The sequence below is a fragment of the Phoxinus phoxinus genome (genome assembly GCF_949152265.1).
Source record: "Phoxinus phoxinus genome assembly, chromosome: 9".
NCBI lineage: Eukaryota > Metazoa > Chordata > Actinopteri > Cypriniformes > Leuciscidae > Phoxinus > Phoxinus phoxinus.
In genome coordinates, this window is record NC_136884.1 from 7,799,204 (window position 1) to 7,817,596 (window position 18,393).

General features: G+C 37.4%; 3 protein-coding genes across 3 annotated transcripts in view; all 3 read left to right on the top strand.

Annotated features, from left to right (window-relative positions):
* The window catches only part of pcloa (piccolo presynaptic cytomatrix protein a), a gene marked incomplete at its 5' end in the record, with an annotated part of 50,934 nt that extends 46,482 nt beyond the window's left edge, over nucleotides 1-4,452 (top strand). Inside the window, 3 exons of the mRNA XM_079624231.1 lie at nucleotides 626-760; nucleotides 1,240-1,385; nucleotides 1,462-4,452. Of these exons, the coding sequence (XP_079480357.1) occupies nucleotides 626-760; nucleotides 1,240-1,385; nucleotides 1,462-1,605 (425 nt within the window). The 3' untranslated portion in view covers nucleotides 1,606-4,452. The remainder of the gene's footprint in view (nucleotides 1-625; nucleotides 761-1,239; nucleotides 1,386-1,461) is intronic.
* A 597-nt stretch (nucleotides 4,453-5,049) lies between these two features.
* Nucleotides 5,050-7,677, top strand: ankrd16 (ankyrin repeat domain 16). Its single transcript, XM_079622759.1, has 7 exons — nucleotides 5,050-5,527; nucleotides 6,195-6,415; nucleotides 6,503-6,545; nucleotides 6,635-6,743; nucleotides 6,829-6,990; nucleotides 7,085-7,163; nucleotides 7,278-7,677. The coding sequence occupies exons 1-7, from the start codon at nucleotides 5,193-5,195 to the stop codon at nucleotides 7,430-7,432; spliced, it is 1,104 nt and encodes a 367-aa protein (XP_079478885.1). The 5' UTR covers nucleotides 5,050-5,192; the 3' UTR covers nucleotides 7,433-7,677.
* Nucleotides 7,678-9,419: 1,742 nt separating this feature from the next.
* On the top strand, nucleotides 9,420-18,182 carry gdi2 (GDP dissociation inhibitor 2). The gene is made up of 11 exons (XM_079622760.1): nucleotides 9,420-9,572; nucleotides 13,526-13,633; nucleotides 13,717-13,816; nucleotides 14,078-14,212; nucleotides 14,798-14,996; nucleotides 15,117-15,248; nucleotides 15,396-15,495; nucleotides 15,578-15,749; nucleotides 16,507-16,651; nucleotides 16,760-16,814; nucleotides 16,891-18,182. The coding sequence occupies exons 1-11, from the start codon at nucleotides 9,528-9,530 to the stop codon at nucleotides 17,044-17,046; spliced, it is 1,347 nt and encodes a 448-aa protein (XP_079478886.1). The 5' UTR covers nucleotides 9,420-9,527; the 3' UTR covers nucleotides 17,047-18,182.
* Nucleotides 18,183-18,393: the final 211 nt, after the last annotated feature.

An 18,393-nucleotide genomic window follows, 5' to 3' on the forward strand; every position in this document is an offset into this window, starting at 1 on the left:
ATATATATATTACATTGTTTTAAATCATATTATATACTAGTTTTATGTAAACTACAGGTCAAGAGTTTGGGGTCTGTACATTTTTTTTTAAAATGTTTTTGAAAGAAGTCTCTTATGCGCACCAAGGCTGTATTTTATTATTTATTTAATCTAAATCTTAAATGATCTCACAAAAATGATCTGTTTTCTATTTTAATATATTTTAAAATGTAGTTTATTACTGTGATGAGAACAGAACTTTTTTAATAAAATATTTTGTAACATAATAAATGCTGAACAAAGGTATTCATTTATTAATTTAAATGTAAAAAAAAATCTTACTGGCCCCAAACTTTTGAATGGTGTTATATTATATTATATTATATTATATTATATTATATTATATTATATTATATTATATTATATTATATTATATTATATTATATTATATTATTCTTTTATCTATGCCTTATCTAAGTGTAGAATAATTTAGTTCCTCGTGGCTTAATCTATTTCATGTGCCGTGTTATTTATGCTCCTCCTCATGCGGGTCAGAGATTCACAGAATATGGAAGGAAAAGATACATAGATAAGAACTGGGAAGAAGAACTGAGATATTAACGTGACTGTGTATTTGTGCGCTTAGGTAAGACTCAGGTGATGGGGGAAATAAAGATCGCCCTGAAGAAGGAGATGAAGACAGAGGGAGAACACCTGGTGCTTGAGATTCTTCAGTGCAGAAACATCACCTACAAATTTAAGTCTCCCGACCACCTCCCGGGTAACAAGACACATGACAGCAACGTTCGCACACGCTTATTATAACATGAGTTGATTTGATATACAGTTTATAAACACATTTCTTCATTTTGTAATAAACTAAACTAGGCTTTAGTTTACACCTTAGCCTGGTAAAAACTAGATTTGCTACTTGCTAATGCTTATCGATGGCAGATGACATTAGGGGGAGGGACTGATTAACCCTAGCAAGCATTTGATTGGACAAAAACTTGTCAACGCCTGTGGGTGCAACATGAATCATCAGTATGTTTGACCCATTTTCCCCTGTGTATATTAACATAATATTTTGTTGTGGAATATACTAGCATGATGCTACATACTAGCATTTGCCTCAAAGCTAACAGGCAGGAATTTAATTTCTGTCAGAATTAACCCAATGAGAAATAAGATAAGAAATAAGAAATAAGCATTCATAGATGTAATGAAAGCTCAGTACTTACTGTTGATGTTCTTTTGCAGACCTGTATGTGAAACTCTATGTGGTGAATGTGGCCACTCAGAAAAGAATCATCAAGAAGAAGACCAGAGTGTGTCGTCATGATCGCGAACCGTCTTTCAACGAAACTTTCCGCTTCTGCATGAACCCCACAGGTCATTCCATTCAGGTACGGCATCGATGCATAAAATGTGATCCAACTTTAAGTAGTGAATTGTGATTCATGTTTATTCCCATCCTTGCAGCTTTTTCTTGTTTCAAATGGAGGCAAGTTCGTAAAGAAGACCCTAATTGGCGAAGCCTACGTGTGGCTGGATAAGGTAGACCTGCGGAAACGGGTGGTGAGCTGGCACAAGCTGCTGGCCAGCACAGCTCAGATACACTCCTAAAGACGGCGGTCAGATGAGGCGCGAGGACAGAACAGGCAGTGGAGTCGCACATCTCTGCCGCACTCTTTGGGACTAAACTGAGCTGAATTTGGAGGGCCTACACAGGGAGCTTCCCGATTGCACTGGCACGTGTGATTGTGTTAACCCAAGCCAAGGAGAAACAGGTGTATAATGGTGTTTACAGGAAAGATCTGACCTTTAGTGACAAGATGCAGATCTCTACGTTGGGAAAAGCTCAGAAAATTGAGCAGGAGATTGACACTATGTTCATACGTGTATGTGTACATGCACTTTCACAATCACTCACACATATTTATACTGGTGTATGTATAATAATATGTGTACATTGGTTCACAACAGACAGTTAGATGATAGAGTGAACATTACCAGTAACTTTCCCGTTTGTGCATTATTCATATGAGAACATCATGATTATTTACAGATAGATACATCATATACATTATTTTTGTATGATAGAGACAAATTCAGTTTAGATATTTATCGTTATTTTACATTCCCTCCCAGATGTTATTATGTGTTGAAAGAACTGATATTTAAAGCATATTATCGATGGATTAGAAGAGTATTTTATGGTATATTATATAGACAGAATGAAATGAATGAAATAGGATTTATTGGGTGTTGTGATGACTCGTTGTGTCAGTACGGTTATTTCCACTCACAGAAGTAACAATTTTGTCTTTCGCTGTGCGATACTGAATTCAGAAATACCGTTTCAGAGCCCTAAGACTCTATGAATCAAAAAGTGGATAATAACAAATAATTTAAACGTTTAAGAAAACTGCCGGTCTCTTGTGACTCACACAGAAATTAATAGAAAGTGTTTGATTTTATGATTTGCTCATTTGATGAATGTTTCAAGACGAAATATCACCAACATGCAGCAGCATCAGTTGAAAATGTCAAATCCAGCACTGTTATATGATTTGCACTTTGTGTCTAGCATTTTACGAATGTAGGTTGATCGTTTTTTTCTGAGTTTTCGTCAAAGAAGCGGAACATCCTGCCATTTACAACAGTCAAACACTGTCAACCCCCACACAAACACGAACGCATCGGCCTTTCTTGATTACTCGAGGATTAGAGTTTGAATGGGTCAATGTAGTGTCTGTCCAGATGTTGAAGTCATCATATTGCTGATACAATGCTGATATTATGTTTTATTTAAAATATTTAAAAAACAACTCCTAAACACTCAGGTTTTCGATGAAAAAGCCTTGCTTAAATGTTATTGGCTGATCTTTGATCAAGTAGGTTCAGCTTAATGCGATAGCAATGAGGATCAGGGTGATGAGACATCACAAAGTGTTCATTTTTAATTTTACTGATCATTTTGGCTAACTGCAATTATCTTCTCGGTTTACATGTCTAAAAGGAGACATTGAGACGCTGAGCGCACCATCTCGTACTTTCAGAAAAGTGTGGCCACCTCACAATGCAGACACTTAAATCAAATGCCATTAGTGTTATTTATATGTTGTTTTTTTATGTGTTTATGCCTTGAAACTTAGGATATGTGGATACAACCTTTACAACACATAACCCAGCCATTTTACAGGTCGAGCACTTACAGATATTTCACTCAAGCGACCAGCGTTAAGGGTTAAGTCGACCTTTAACCTGTGCCAAACTTACCAAAATCCGCAGGTTCTGTGTATGTTATTCTATGCAACCGAAAATGCATCTGGTGTACTTATTGTTTAGTAGTCGGAGGACAGATAAAGCATAACGAATGAGGGCTTTTTTTATTTTTGTATGTTTTTTTTTCACATGGTAAATATGTTTGTTTATATATAATAACAATAATATATTGGTTGTGTTTTATGCTATTTTGAGGTCATGCAACAATGAGTTTGCAAAAACGTAGGGTAGTTATCCTACTCAACCATTGAACTGCTAGTTATGTACATAACGAAATGTGTGTTTACAAGATCATAGCAGACTGGTTCGTCATTCTCGTCCCTTCAAACACAGTGTCTGGAAACACAACTATCTCACTGCACTCAGCTTTATATAGGCTACAATGCTCAGCTTTCATTATATATTCTGATCTCCCAGAATGTGTGTGTTTTTATTTATTTATATATGTTTACAAACTAGGTGAGGGAAAAAAGCATCATAACAAATTGTCACATGAATTCATACGCAGCCTCATTTGAATAATTCGTGCATGCTCCAATTTCACTTCGCCACACTGACTCTTTCACCTCTGCAAAACAAAGAAAAATAAACAAAAAGAAGCCATGTAAATAAAAAGAATAATTTTCTTTTTGTACAATTATGACCTTGTATTAGTTTTCTGGTTCAACGAAGAGCATGTGTGAGGGAAAGGAGCAGAGCGATTGTGTTTTGATCTGTGTGTTACATGTTGTACATGCACTAGGGTAAAAGCTTTCCCCATGCTTGCCTCTGATGGACTGGACTTGACCTGCACAACAGACACCAGTTTAACCCTGTATTATATAGAACAGATGTTGACCTTACTGACTCAAAAGTAGAATCAGGAAACGTATGGTGTTTTCACTTTGGATGTTGCATGTTTTGTTGGTGGTTTGTTCATACTATTTTTGTGTCCAGATTCTATTTACAAAAAGAGAAAAAGATTATGAAAAATTAATCAAATCTAAATATGTATGCTGACTGTACAAAGATATGCTTGTATAATCCGTCTGGTTTTCCACTTAATGTAAACTGATGAAAAAAAAAATCAAACTGTCATGGTTTTTGTGGTTGTACACAAACGGTATTGATAAATTATGCAAATTGTGCTGTAATAAAAGGCTAATGCCCCAAGTCAAAATATTAAATAATATATGTACAAATTTTCCTGGAGGTGAATTCATTTGTAAGCCACTTTCACACCTTTTTATCTTTCTATCACATCTGTCTGTCTCTCTCTCTCTCTCTCTCTCTCTCTCTCTCTCTCTCTCTCTCTCTCTCTCTCTCTCTCTCTCTCTGTCTGTTTATCTATAGCTGGCTGTCTGTTTATCTATAGCTGGCTGTCTGTCTTTATATCGGTCTATCTATCTATCTGTCTGTCTGTCTGTCTGTCTATCTGACTGTTTATCTTCCTGTCTCTGTCTGTCTGTTTATCTATATAGCTGTCTGTCTGTCTTTATCTATCTATCTATCTATCTATCTATCTATCTATCTATCTATCTATCTATCTATCTATCTATCTATCTATCTATCTATCCATCCATCCATCCATCCATCCATCCATCTATCTATCTATTTATCTGTCTGTCTGTCTGTCTGTCTGACTGTCTGTCTATCTGTCTGTCTATCACTGTCACAACGCTTTGCTATTGTACTTAATATTTTTCTTGTTTTATGATATCTGTGCGAATATTGTATTTTACAAAGATAAAAACAATATTTTAAAATATACAAATAAAGGGACTTTTATTTTGAAGAAAATTTTCGTCTCGTCGTCACAATCACATTTTCCGACCGACCACGCAGTAAGGTCTCTGGTGTTATCATTTCACCAGTACTAATGTATGACTGTTGTGTGTATTTTTAACCTTTAAAGTAGTCTGTTTAACAGGATTTTATTGAGCCAAATGGAGGAAGAAAGCACATTAAAACACTTAATCAAAGCAATTCAACATGGAGAGCTGTGCACAGTTAAACAGCAACTCAATGAGCACGTAAACAAGCAGTCTGTCATCTGTACTCATTTTGGAAAATCTGGAGATACTTTACTGCACTATGCTGCCAGACATGGACGCATGGAGATTTTGCGATATTTAGTAGAGGAGCTCAACATGGACATTGATGTGTATAACAGCGACTACAAGAGAGCTCTGCATGAGGCTTCTTCCATGGGTCATTGTGAGTGTGTGCGGTATCTCATTGCCAGGGGAGCGAAAATAGACAGTTTGAAGAAAGCAGACTGGTATGTCAAAAAACCTGCTCGAATTTGCATGTTTGAGTGAATGTAATATGCAACCAGGCCGCCATACAGTTCTCAACCCCTTCGATAGCTCAGTTGGTAGAGCGGAGGACTGTAGAGGTTATGCTGGCATCCTTAGGTCGCTGGTTCGAATCCGGCTCGAAGGAATTGTTTTTATCCTAATGCTAAATATACACGCCTGCCGCAGTTTATATACATTTGTGTGTCTTTTAATAATACCGTTGCTGTCTTTGTTAAGTACAACAGAACAAGAAATATTATAAGGAAATATAAGGATTGTTTTGATTAATTGAAATAAAGTCTACAAATTTGAATGTATAAAAAAATACATTGAAGTAGCCTACTAACATTACTACATTTGAAATGAAAATAAATGAAATCTAAATAGATTTTTTTTAAAGCATATAACGAAAATTACCAAAACTTAAAATAAAAACAAAAATATAAGTTACTATAGTAAAATATAAACATTGTATTGTATTTATTTTTATTTTAACTGGATTAAATAAAAATGTAATATACAATGAAAAGTAGAATGTGCAATTTTTTCAAATAGTCTTAGTTTTCATTTTAATTAATGATAACAACACTGCTCTTTGTTCTTGTTCAGCTTTGCTGAGTTTGAACACAACTGACTTTTAACCTCTAGGACCCCTCTTATGATGGTCTGTACCCGACAAAACCTTGAGGTCGTCCTGGAGCTGCTGGGTCACGGTGCTGACCCAATGCTGCAGAACAAGGATGGATGGAACTCATTTCACATTGCATGCAGAGAAGGAGATCCAGCCATCATACACCACCTCCTACTGGCCAAACCTGAGGTCTGGAAGACAAAGAGCAAGACTGGCAGGACGCCCCTCCACACGGCTGGTATGGTAGCACAGGAATGAATGTGTTTTCAAATTACCATATGATGCATTTATGTATCTTTTTTTCCATGCCACTTTCTCACCCAAGCTATGCATGGCTGTGAGGATGCAGTGAAGATTTTGCTTAAAAGGTAACATTGAGTATAAATGTGTTTTGGGAATAGCACAGCACAGGTCCTTATTATATACTGTAGCTCACATGGTTTGCATGTTAATTCAGTTGTTGCTATGAGCCTGATGGGAAGGACAGTTGTGGAGTCACACCATTTATGGATGCCATAAGGAATGGACACATAGCTATTGCTAAATTGCTCCTTGAGAATCACCAGGTACATATTTGCACATATCATTAACTCATGTGGTTTTTCCTTTATTAGATGTGAGCATGTTTATGTACACGTTTATCTGGTTTAGGCATGTCCCTCAGCAGTAGATATTCTCGGAGCGCAGCCCCTGCACCAGGCCTCTGTTACTGCTCAAGAAGAAGCACTTTCTTTCCTCGTGCGTCACCTTGGTGTCGATGTAAACTCAAGAGCCACAAAACTGGATCTGACTGCATTGCACTATGCTGCTAAGGTTTTATCGGTTGCATTAAACATGAAGCACAGTTAAGAAAACACTTTCAGCTTCCTCTTCTGATCTGGCTTCAATCTCGATGCTCATTTTTCAGGAAGGTCACACAAGCACCATAAAAGCACTGCTTTCCCTGGGCGCTGATCTTCATGCAAGAGACGCAAAAGGAAGATCAGGTAGGAGGAGGACACTTTACAGTGTGTTTCACTGCATGCCACCTTAAGGAGATGCCGTAATTGGGATCTTTTTGATTAGAAAGCAAAGTGAAAATATTTTTGAATGGTTTGCAGCTCTACATATGGCCTGCATTGGACAGCATGCGGACGCCGTTAAGACACTTCTGCAGCTGGGACTCAGAGATTCTGAAGACAACACCGGCAATACAGCAAGACAGTATGCCATAAAAACTAACATTAAAGAAGTGTTTGAAAGTCTTGAAATGTAACCACTGTGTCAAGTGAATAAATAATTGCTTTGAATGAACATTATGCAAAAGTGGAGATACAAAGTTACAAAATAAATTATGTTTATGAAAGTCATTTATTTATTTTAAGAAGGGACAGTTAATCTATATAAAAGAAAAAAAGACAAGTTATTGTTATGGATTAAATAATAATAATGAAATTATACATTTTAATAATAGAGGCAACATTAATGTTCTAATTGTTGATTTTGAAGAAGCCATTTCTTAAAATTATCCTTTAATGAGTTAAACGATGCGCATTCTTTACCAACGATTGTGGTATAGAATTCCACTGAAGTGATGCTCTGAATGAAGAAGCCAAAGGAAGATTTCCTATGTCAAATTTTGCAATTTGCTCTAGTTTCACTTAGTTACTTTCAATAGTTTTAAAATAAATTAAATCAGCCAGAGGAGGAGGAGCTGAAGCATTTTGAACTAAACAAACATTCAACTTAATGAGGCATTTTCCTTATTAAAATGTTTAAGTGCTTGTTTGTATAATAATTCCAATTGTTTTAGAACTATATTAGACCAGCTTGTCAAACAATATGAGAAATGAGAAAGAATCATAGAGTGAAAATATATATTTGCAGCCTCATTTGATAAAGAATTTCTAATAAACCTAATATTATTAGAAATTTAAATTTGGTTAAATGTAGGTTTATATTGGTCCAATGGGGGTTTCCAATAGCACAGGGAAGGTTTCTTGCACGTTCCGTCTTTCCAGCATCTCAAAGTAATTTGGGTTAAATGCAATACATTTCTCATATGTATTTACTCGTTATTTCATCTGACTCCATAAATGAAAGGTTTTGATAATATCTATGCATCACTAAAAGTGAACGAATGTTTGATTATTACTTTTAGACTATTAAATGAACAAGGTCAAAATCAGTTTGAATAATCAAATGTAACAATTTATTAAATCAGGTATCAGGTCAATTGTATAATCAATTCAAAGATAATCAATATAAAACATGAATAAAAAGAAGAGATGCGAACACAACCTGATGCAAATACATGAGGCTGGAAGTCTCGGTCACTCCCAGCCATCACGGGCCAGTCTAGATACAGAAAGCGCCCCGATCCCTCCACTGCATTCCATTAAATAGCCAAAACCTCTTTCACATGTTAATAATGGGAATTTACATTCAGAGTTGACACCTTTTGGGGGTAGGAGACCATTTGTCTAGAGACAACCTTCCAGTTTCTCTAAACTTCTCAAAACCTGATTTCTTTTTGTTTAACTAAGTTGGAAATGAGACATTTGTACCACTCACTCTGAGACATTTTAAATGATATTAAACATAATAATCATTCATATTAAACCACATATATATTATTGTGTGAGTCTTTAGGCGTGAGAGGGAGTGAGACTGTATGGGGGAGGTCAGATGTTAATTTCCAGCAAGGTCCTTTGTTTCATAGACCAGTCTATCTCTCCAACCAGTTTCTCCAGCCTTACATAGGTTAGATTTGACCTATCAAGTTGGGTTATTTTAATTTTTTATTTGTCCCTTTTCATATAACATGAAACTATGAGCTTGGCTTTACAGCTATATTTGGTCATTTACAAATTATGGTAACTTGTGTTTAATACATATATGAACGATTTCATGACTCACTCAAATATTTTTAATGAGTTTTCAACAAGGGAAATCAGTCACAAAACATACATCCATATTCGCATAATGTTGATTTGCCTCTTATATTTTACAACAACAAAATATCGTGAATTTATTGTCTTAGCTTTATTAACATAAGTCAATAGAAAACAATCTAATGCCTGGTACAGTTTAAATATATTTTACTTCACGTATGTGATATCATTTTGTGAACGTATCAAAAGATGCGAGTCACTGGGATGAATCGATTCAGCCTCGCGCATTAACCCTCGGTGATTGACAACACAGTCCACCAATCGCATCTCAGAACGCGTCAACTCGCACGCCCTTCCCACTTCAGCCACACCCTCTGTGAGTGACGTGACAGCGCACTTCTTTCATTTCCAGCTTTGCAAGATCTCCATTTTCTTCGCGCCGACGCATAGGAAAAGGGGATTAAAGACGAGGAAAAAATGAATGAAGAATACGACGTTATCGTGTTGGGAACCGGGCTAACGGTATCAGAAAATCATCTAATCCAAATACGCACGCTCACTTGGTGTAAAAATATGTAGAAAAGCCACAATCAGAGGCTGTTTCGGTCTTGCTAGGCGTTGCTCTGCATGTACCGCTCACTTTAGGAGGCTAATTACTAACATGCTCAAATTAGCACCATGCTAATCAGCAGCCAGTCTTGTTCTATCGGAAATGCTTATTAGCTACTCTGCTAAGGTTAGCCTCGAGCTAATAGACATTCAATAGAACTGTACGTGATATGCTTATCTGCTTCTATGCTAACTTTAGCATCAGCTATAGTTGTCCATTGGCGCTCAGAGCCGCGGCTAATGCTATCTCACAGGCCTCGGTTAACGTTACAAATTTGACGGTGGTTTGTGACTACACAAGATTATTTTATATCGCTTTTCATGTTATTTAATAATCATGCTAATAACGCACCAAGAATCTTCTTGTGTTTTGTTATTTTAGTGTGATATTTGAGACCAGATAGCGCGCTTGTATTGAGGCTTTCATGTTTTGACAGTGCCAACAAGACAGCTTGCGCTGTGTCTAGCTAATAAATGACCACTAATTACTTATGTAGGGTGTTTTTATTATTCTATTAAGTTTATAGAAAATAGTTAGCATGCAGTATTTTCCTCTACTTTTCAAAACGTAGTGTATGATGTGATATGAATGGCTTCCTCAATGTTGAGGTGTTATTTTTTACAAAAGGTTGACTTCATGGTTATTTTAAGGGTCGAGGGTTATTTCATATTTTCCTTCATAATGAAATGATAGAATAAACCGAGTTTAGGATTACTTATTGCGTCAATATATGTCAGTAAACAACCACACCCTCAAGTCAAACAGAAAACTCTCATTGCATATTACATTACAATGCTTTAAAGGCCTGTTTATTCGTCAGGAAGTTATGTTATGCTGATAATACAGACGACATGATGCATGCTTAAGATAAAACAGATCTGCTGGGCTCTTAGCTGCAAAATTACACTATTCATAGTATACATTGTTGTAAATAATTACCTAGATATCATGCATCAGGGGAAAACTCATGTTGAAAATGATTCCCGGCTGCTACTGTACTGTGCTTTTCAGTCAGTCATTTGTTTGGTGGGACTGTCCCTGAATACTTTGCTTTCTTTTGGTTTATGCAAGATTAAGTAAACAACAGGTTTGTTTATTTCGCTTCTTAGTCACCATGATATAAAAATACCATATAGTGTGCACAATTTTTATTTATTTATGTGCCTTTGTAATCATTAATCAAAATAACTTTCCCTCCCCTCGCAGTGACATCTCTTTTCTAATGTTTTTGGTGCAACGACCTGTCACTCACATGAGATCACTGCAATAGCAAACCACAACCATCCAATTAATTCCCTATTAACAAAATCAAGTCCCACCCTACATTTTTTTTTCTTGTTCAATAAGCCGTTTCACTTTAATATACGTCACAATGGGTAAAAAAAAGGGCATCTTCTGTTTCATGTCTTCAGTTAATTTGTAGTCTCATTAAGTTTGTATTGATTTTGAACTGTGATCCATGCTAATCATGGCAGACTCAAGTGTGCACTTAAAACGATTTATTGATTGTGGATATCGAATATGCACATTTTATTGGTTTTGATTCATGTAATGAGTTTAAAGTGGTTCCCCTAAAACAGGAAATGAGGGAAGTGAACAGAGGACGTTTTTGTGCAGAGGTGCTTTAGGCTATCAGTAGAGCAACAGATAGGCGTTGGTTTGCTCTGTAGAGGAACCGAGACTGACGTCGTATGTTTAAGTTCCGCAAATCAGACATGAATGGTAAGCTGAGGGTGGCATATGAGAGATAAAAAAGCAACAATGCTCCCGTCTTGGATGTTTTATAAGGAATTCCTCACAGTTCCTGTGGCCACAGTCCCTCTGAGCACAGTACAGCTCTGGTATTACATGGCTTATTGCATAATCCATTTAGCCTGAGCAGGCTGGTGTAGTGGCTGGAAGTTAGGAGCGTTGATGCTTAAACCGCTCCGAGTTTTAATAGAACAAATGTCTCAAGGTTTTTTTTCTCCATTTTATCACATGCGATAACAGGAAGTCTTATACCGGCATCTTATTGTGGTAGTACATTTATGGTAAAACACGTTTTACTTTGTCACTGTTTTCTTCTTGTTATTGGCAGCTATACTGTCTCATATTGTGTAGATGCCTCTTTCTCTGCAAAATCAATTGTGATGAATCATCTACCGTGGATTTGCAGGCAAAGGCGGCAAACAAAAGGGACATCAATTACTGGATGATTGAGTTTGCTTTTGCAGGAATAGTGGGAGAAGTGTTTAACTGGAGCGTGATGATTTTTAAAATGATAACAACAAGCTGACAGAGTTATCTGAAGCCAGAATGCTGGATCCCAGCAGGTGTTTAACGCCATGAAAGACGGATACAATAAAAATGTTATGAGTGTTTCTTAGGGCCTTTCATGTGACTGCAGCCTGATTCTTTAGTAAGGAGAAGCAGGTGGTGTTCACTCGTGCGGCTGAACCGTACATAATGTTAACATTTAACCCTTACTGCTGTTGAAGTCATTTTGTTTTAAGATTTTCCTTTTTAAATGACTCATCCCTTGAGCTGAGAGCAGTTGAGTCATGGACATTGATTTTGTGGGCATGAGAATCTGCCTTTTGTGTTAAACAGCATTTTTTAAAAGCTGAAAAGTAAGCCTTTTTAACAACTCCCTTGGCGTGCACTGACCGGGTGATGTCGGAAGACATTTTTGCTTGTTAGGGTTTGTGTCGGGCATGCATTTTCCTTCATAGAGCGAGGTTGGTTTGTGAATTAAAAATGATGTAAACATTACACGTTTTCTGCTTTGAGTAGTATAGTGCCATCATGTATTCAACTTCCATCCTAACCTGTCTTAGCAGCATGATGCAAAGCAGCCGTTGTCTTGTTTAGGTATTTGCTTGCATATTTGTAATGCTAAGACCTTAGCTCGGATAGGTCTTTCATGCAATATCAGAACATTTGGAGTCAAATTATTTGTAGCTCGTAATGAAGAAAACAATGTTGTTACTTGCCAAAAAATGAGTTACTGTTGTTAAACGTTTTGAGAGCACGTCATTGTGAATTGTCATTCAATGGCCTGCATTGCGTGTAAAGTCCACACCATCACATGATCCGTTGGTTCGCTGCTTCTAAATGTTTATGGCCTTTGAGAGAATTTTTTTTGGCATATCTTTAAACATCCATGTTTGTCATCTTTCTATAGCATTTCTCTATAGAAAGCTCTATGTGACGTGTATTAAGATGTTATGAATGGTGTTGTTTTTAACTTTTTACGTCACTTGAAATCAAGCTGAAATAAAAAATATTAGATAAAGGACCTAAATGAGCATTAAACCAAAATAACAACCCTTGGCTCAAGTGGCTCAAATCTTATTTGTTGGGAGTGTTCACAGTTGGCAGGAAAAGTGTTTTAACATACTTTTAGTACCTGCTCAGTTCATTTCTACACTTCTGTGTAATTTATACTGCTGTAACTAGGTTAAGTTGTTTTTGCAACTGTGATCTACAGTTTATGTTGAGTAAAGCTGTCTGTTCCAGTCGTGGAATTCTTGGGAAGCTTACAGGACGTTCCTCTATTGTCCCTTTGACCTACTCCACACTGCCTCTGAAAAGAAGTCAAAAAAGTGCTAGGGCTTGTTTTAATTTAAAGGCATATTATCTACTGGATGTTAACCTGCTTGGATTGGTTCTGTAAAACAAATAATGCGAGCTTTGTCGAAGTAAGACAGATAGCGATTTATATTTTGATTTAATATGGAGATACAGCCTGCTTCAAAACCACTAGAATACTGCTATTCATTATATTATTAAAACCATGACTACATTTTGAAATGCCTGGGGTTATTGTGGTCACATGTCTGAGATGTGTTGTACTGAAGCTGCATTCATACGTTTCCTCTAGGAATGCATCCTGTCCGGGATCATGTCCGTGAAGGGGAAGAAGGTGCTGCACATGGACAGGAACTCCTACTATGGAGGGGATAGTGCCTCCATCACCCCTCTGGAGGATGTAAGTCGCTGTTTGACATCTGACCCCACAGCTCTTCTCTATATCTCCACAGATACTAACATTGTCTCTTGGTTTGCTCACAGTTGTACAAGCGTTTCAGCCTTCCTGGCAGCCCCCCTGAGTCCATGGGAAAGGGCCGCGACTGGAACGTGGACCTAATTCCCAAGTTTCTAATGGCCAACGGTAAGAAGCAACAACATCGCACTCTACATTTACACTTCAGTCTTCACTTCTTGGAATTTGTAATCTCGGCCAAATACACAGCACGTTCTGGATCGCTCTGCACCAGGCGCTGCTGGATCCCTCGGCCACACTCATCCTGTTACTTAGCAGTTTTCTGTCACTCTGGAAATGCCTCAAGAATACAAAACATCAATGGATAGAAATTCAGTATTACCGTTTTGATAAGTTTGTTTGCCATTTGTGTCTTTTTCGCATTCTTAGGTCAGCTGGTGCGCATGCTGCTGATCACACAGGTGACACGTTACCTAGACTTCAAAGTGATTGAGGGCAGCTTTGTCTACAAAAAGGGCAGCATCTACAAAGTGCCCTCCACTGAGACTGAAGCTCTGGCATCGAGTAAGTGACATTTGTACGGTTCTGATAATCTAAAGTTAAGAACAAATAAGATTTAAGGTCGCATACTTTGCAAATGCAGAGGAGATTTTTCTTCTGGGATTTCTTTTTTTCTTTTTTTTGGACTGCCAAAAGGATCCGATTGAAACTGGTGATTTTAAGCCAGCTCTTGCCATTTTTGTATTCAATGTTCATCCGATGGTCAGTGAACAGGCTGTGGGCGGCCCATGGTCCTGCCATCTGAGGCAGAGACTATAGCCAACTAGGCTGGAGTGTTTTATTATCTGAACCAAACCACCGTGGCCTGAATGGATGACATGGTCTGTTATTATAAGTGCAAGAGGAATTACAGTGAAGTGCAGATTTTTGGTGCACTCGCCCTACTTCCCTTTTCATTCATTTTATACCATGATGCAATTGTAGCGTGTATAACAATTCTGTAGTTCCTCTTTAATTTTTGCAAACTAAGTGAGAGATGCTAGCATGTTTTTCATCCACCCAAACATAGTGTGTGCTGTCATGGAGCTGATGGAGCTTTTTTTTATATATATATATATAAAATATTTTAACACGTATTAATTCTCTCAGGCCTTATGGGGCTTTTCGAGAAAAGGCGATTCAGGAAGTTCCTCGTGTTCATTGCCAACTTTGATGAAAACGACCCAAAGACCTTGGAGGGAATTGACCCTAAAAAGACCCCCATGCGAGATGTGTACAGAAAGTTCGACCTCGGACAGGATGTTGTCGACTTCACCGGCCACGCTCTCGCACTCTACCGCACAGACGAGTGAGTCGAAAACGCATCTATCTTTTTGCCGAAAGTTCACTTACAACACTGAGAGAACCTTGCAGGCTTATTTGTCCCTTAAAGTTAAAGCTGTGGTGTTTGTACTTCCTATCTGTCCAGATACCTGGATCAGCCCTGCATGGAGACGATAAACAGGATTAAGTTGTACAGTGAGTCTTTGGCGAGGTACGGAAAGAGTCCATATCTGTACCCTCTCTATGGCCTGGGAGAGCTGCCCCAAGGCTTCGCCAGGTGAGTTTTCCCAACCGCTTATTCTGCCACTGATATTTTCACTAATTTCATTAATAGTTTTGCAGCATTGTAAATGTGTCTGTGTGTAGTGTGCTTAGATTACAGTACTCTGTAAGTGCACTAGTAGTTTATTTTTGTCACTCACAGATTAAGTGCCATTTATGGAGGAACCTACATGCTGAACAAACCCATTGAGGAAATTGTTGTAGAGAACGGCAAAGTGGTGGGCGTCAAATCCGAGGGAGAGGTGAGTCTGTTGCAAGTTGTGTGAAATCTAATTTAACTTTAAAATGTGCTTTGACTTAATGTTGTTTGTTCTTCACGGTCAGATCGCTCGCTGCAAGCAGCTGATTTGCGACCCCAGCTATGTCATGGACCGAGTCAACAAGGTGGGTCAGGTGATCCGAGTCATCTGCATCATGAGCCACCCCATCAAGAACACCAGCGATGCCAACTCCTGCCAGATCATCATCCCTCAGATCCAGGTCAACAGGAAGCACGGTTAGTCTGACAGGAAGTCACAGTACTCTAGTTGTGTGGGCTCTTATTCACAAACAGATTTTAATGTCACGTTATTTTATATTTTGTTTAGTGTTAGAAAGTTTGGGGTCCTTTAGAGTTGAAAGGAACCAAAATGTCAGTAGGCAATAATAAAAACCATTGAAATTTCGGTATATTTCAAAGCAATTTTATTTCCACAATAAATAATAAAAGTAAATAAAAGTATGCCGTTGTGAACAGTCATTTTAGGTCATATTAAGTTATATTTATTAAGAAATGTAAAATGATGACATGCAGCGTATAAAAAATGTCTTAAGTAGAAGTGCACTTTTAATGCACTTTTTCTTAGAAATATTTTTGTAAGAGTATAAAATGTCTATGTATTTTTATGCATTTTTGGTACATTTACCAATTTATTTTCAATTAATTTATTCTATTTCAAATAAATGCTATAATTTTTCTATCATAAAAGTATCCTGGAAAAAGTTTCACAGTTCCAACAAAAATATTACTCAGTACAACTGTTTTCAACATTAATAATAATAAATGTTTCTTAAGCAGCAAATCAGCACATTAGAATGATTTCTGCAGGATCATGTGACTGAAGACTGGAGTAATAATGCTGACAATTCTGCTTTGTCAGCACATGAATCAATTACATTTTAATATGTATTCAATCAAATGCCATCTTGGTGAGGATAAAAATGACTGACTTCAAACATTAAACAATACATTATTGTACATTAAATTCTTCTAGATATCTATGTGTGCATGATCTCTTACGCACACAACGTGGCAGCCCAGGGTAAATACGTAGCCATCATCAGCACCACTGTGGAGACCAACGACCCTGAGAAGGAGATCAAACCAGCCCTGGACCTTTTGGAACCAGTTGAGCAGAAGTACGTTTGCATTGAGTCTGCATGCGCTTGCTGACATCTAAAGCTTACTTTGATGTAAAAGCAATCTGATAAAAAGAAATAATTGTGCTGTATGTGATCTTTTTGCAGGTTTGTGAGCATTAGTGATCAGTATGCACCAACTGATTTGGGATCTGACAGCCAGGTTAGTGTTTACATTGTGCTCACTTGATATATGAATATTGATTACAGTACTTACATTTGTGTTTATCTGCACCCAGGTCTTCATCTCTCGCTCCTACGATGCTACGACTCACTTCGAGACAACCTGCAACGATATCAAAGACATCTACAAGCGAATGACGGGCACAGAGTTTGACTTTGCTGAAATGGAGCGCAAGAAGAATGACATCTTCGGTGACGCTGCTGACCAGTAAACTAGCTCCAGCTGCTCTTGAATATCAGATATTCAGATGATCATAATCTTAATGTTAAAAAAAAAAAGAAAAGAAAAAAATGGCAACCAAATTGGGCGAGCTGGCTATACAAGTGTATGTTTTGCCCATAATGGAATTTCATGTAAACCGTTATACAAATTTAGCGTTTTCGGGGGAGAAGGGGAGAAGGTTCTGCCAGTCTGCTTTTTATAATCAGGAAACAAGATCCATTTTGCACTGATTGTTTATCAATGCCCTGTATTTAGATTCCATCATGTGATCTTTATCTCGACCTGCTTAGAAAAGTCCAAAGATGCCAAAATATCAGATGTATTCAAGTGATGAAGAAATGCATATTTTTAAAATGTATTGGTGTTGGCTGTAAAGAAGATAACCTTAAAGCAGAGGGGGATCGGGTTTGCAAAATTGCGAATTGATCTGTTTCGAGTTTGGTCCGGTTTAACAGCACGTTTTTAGTTTTAAAAGAAACGATTTACTTCTGAGATAACTTCCAGGGATTATTCATCATTCTATTTTCCTACAAATTACAACTGGTGCTTTTACTAGTATCCTGAGTTGGCTATATTTCTCCAATTTCCTGTGTTTACAGATCGAAGGGAAGTATCAAGCACACAAAGTTTAGATAATCTTTTATGTAATCCGTGTCCAACCACAGTATTCGTTTTGCAAAATGCTCATGTGATTTGACATAACTGACCCCCCTATTAGCTGTAAATTGTGCTACTTGTTGGAAGGCCCGGGTTTTCTTTCAGCTTTGCCTTGCATCTCTTTTCTGATGGGTTATCCGTGATTCTAAGGCCACTACACGGAGGTTATCACACATCAGCGGGAAAAGCTGCTTAACTGTAAGTCTGGAATCTGCTTGTCTAGTGTGTGTTAGGGAGCTCTCCTTCTCCCTCACTTCAGAGCAGAGAGAGGAGCAGTGCCAGTGTCGGCTGAGTTCTTCTCAACGGCTCTGACATGTTAGCAAGGACCAAAATGTCTATGGCAGTATTGACATGACCGGGGCCCTGTGCAAAATGTCACCAATGTTTTAAGAAAACAAAACAAATGCTCGACGGATGGGGCTCAAATGATTTCTGTACTGCGGAGTAAAAATGTTAACTTGTGGAAAACTGACTGTGTGTTTTTATTTTGTTACCAAATACATCATGAAACAAAATACATAATATCACTCAAATCCATTATATTCAGTAATAGTTTTATTTTTATAAAAATGTCAAAGATTAATGTTAATCCATATTTCAAAAGCATAAGAATAATATAAAATGTAAGAATTTTTATTAGCCTTTTTTCTTGTATTAACATTAAAGACATTGGTTACAC

Excerpts from the sequence above, each read along its gene's own strand:
- gdi2 (XM_079622760.1), top strand. The coding sequence starts at position 9,528 with ATGAATGAAGAATACGACGTTATCGTGTTGGGAACCGGGCTAACG. Across the intron at positions 15,249-15,395 it reads CTGCCCCAAGGCTTCGCCAG|ATTAAGTGCCATTTATGGAG; the intron begins GTGAGTTTTCCC and ends TGTCACTCACAG. Across the intron at positions 16,652-16,759 it reads TTGGAACCAGTTGAGCAGAA|GTTTGTGAGCATTAGTGATC; the intron begins GTACGTTTGCAT and ends ATCTTTTTGCAG.
- ankrd16 (XM_079622759.1), top strand. The coding sequence starts at position 5,193 with ATGGAGGAAGAAAGCACATTAAAACACTTAATCAAAGCAATTCAACAT. Across the intron at positions 6,546-6,634 it reads GTGAAGATTTTGCTTAAAAG|TTGTTGCTATGAGCCTGATG; the intron begins GTAACATTGAGT and ends ATGTTAATTCAG. Across the intron at positions 6,744-6,828 it reads TGCTCCTTGAGAATCACCAG|GCATGTCCCTCAGCAGTAGA; the intron begins GTACATATTTGC and ends TATCTGGTTTAG.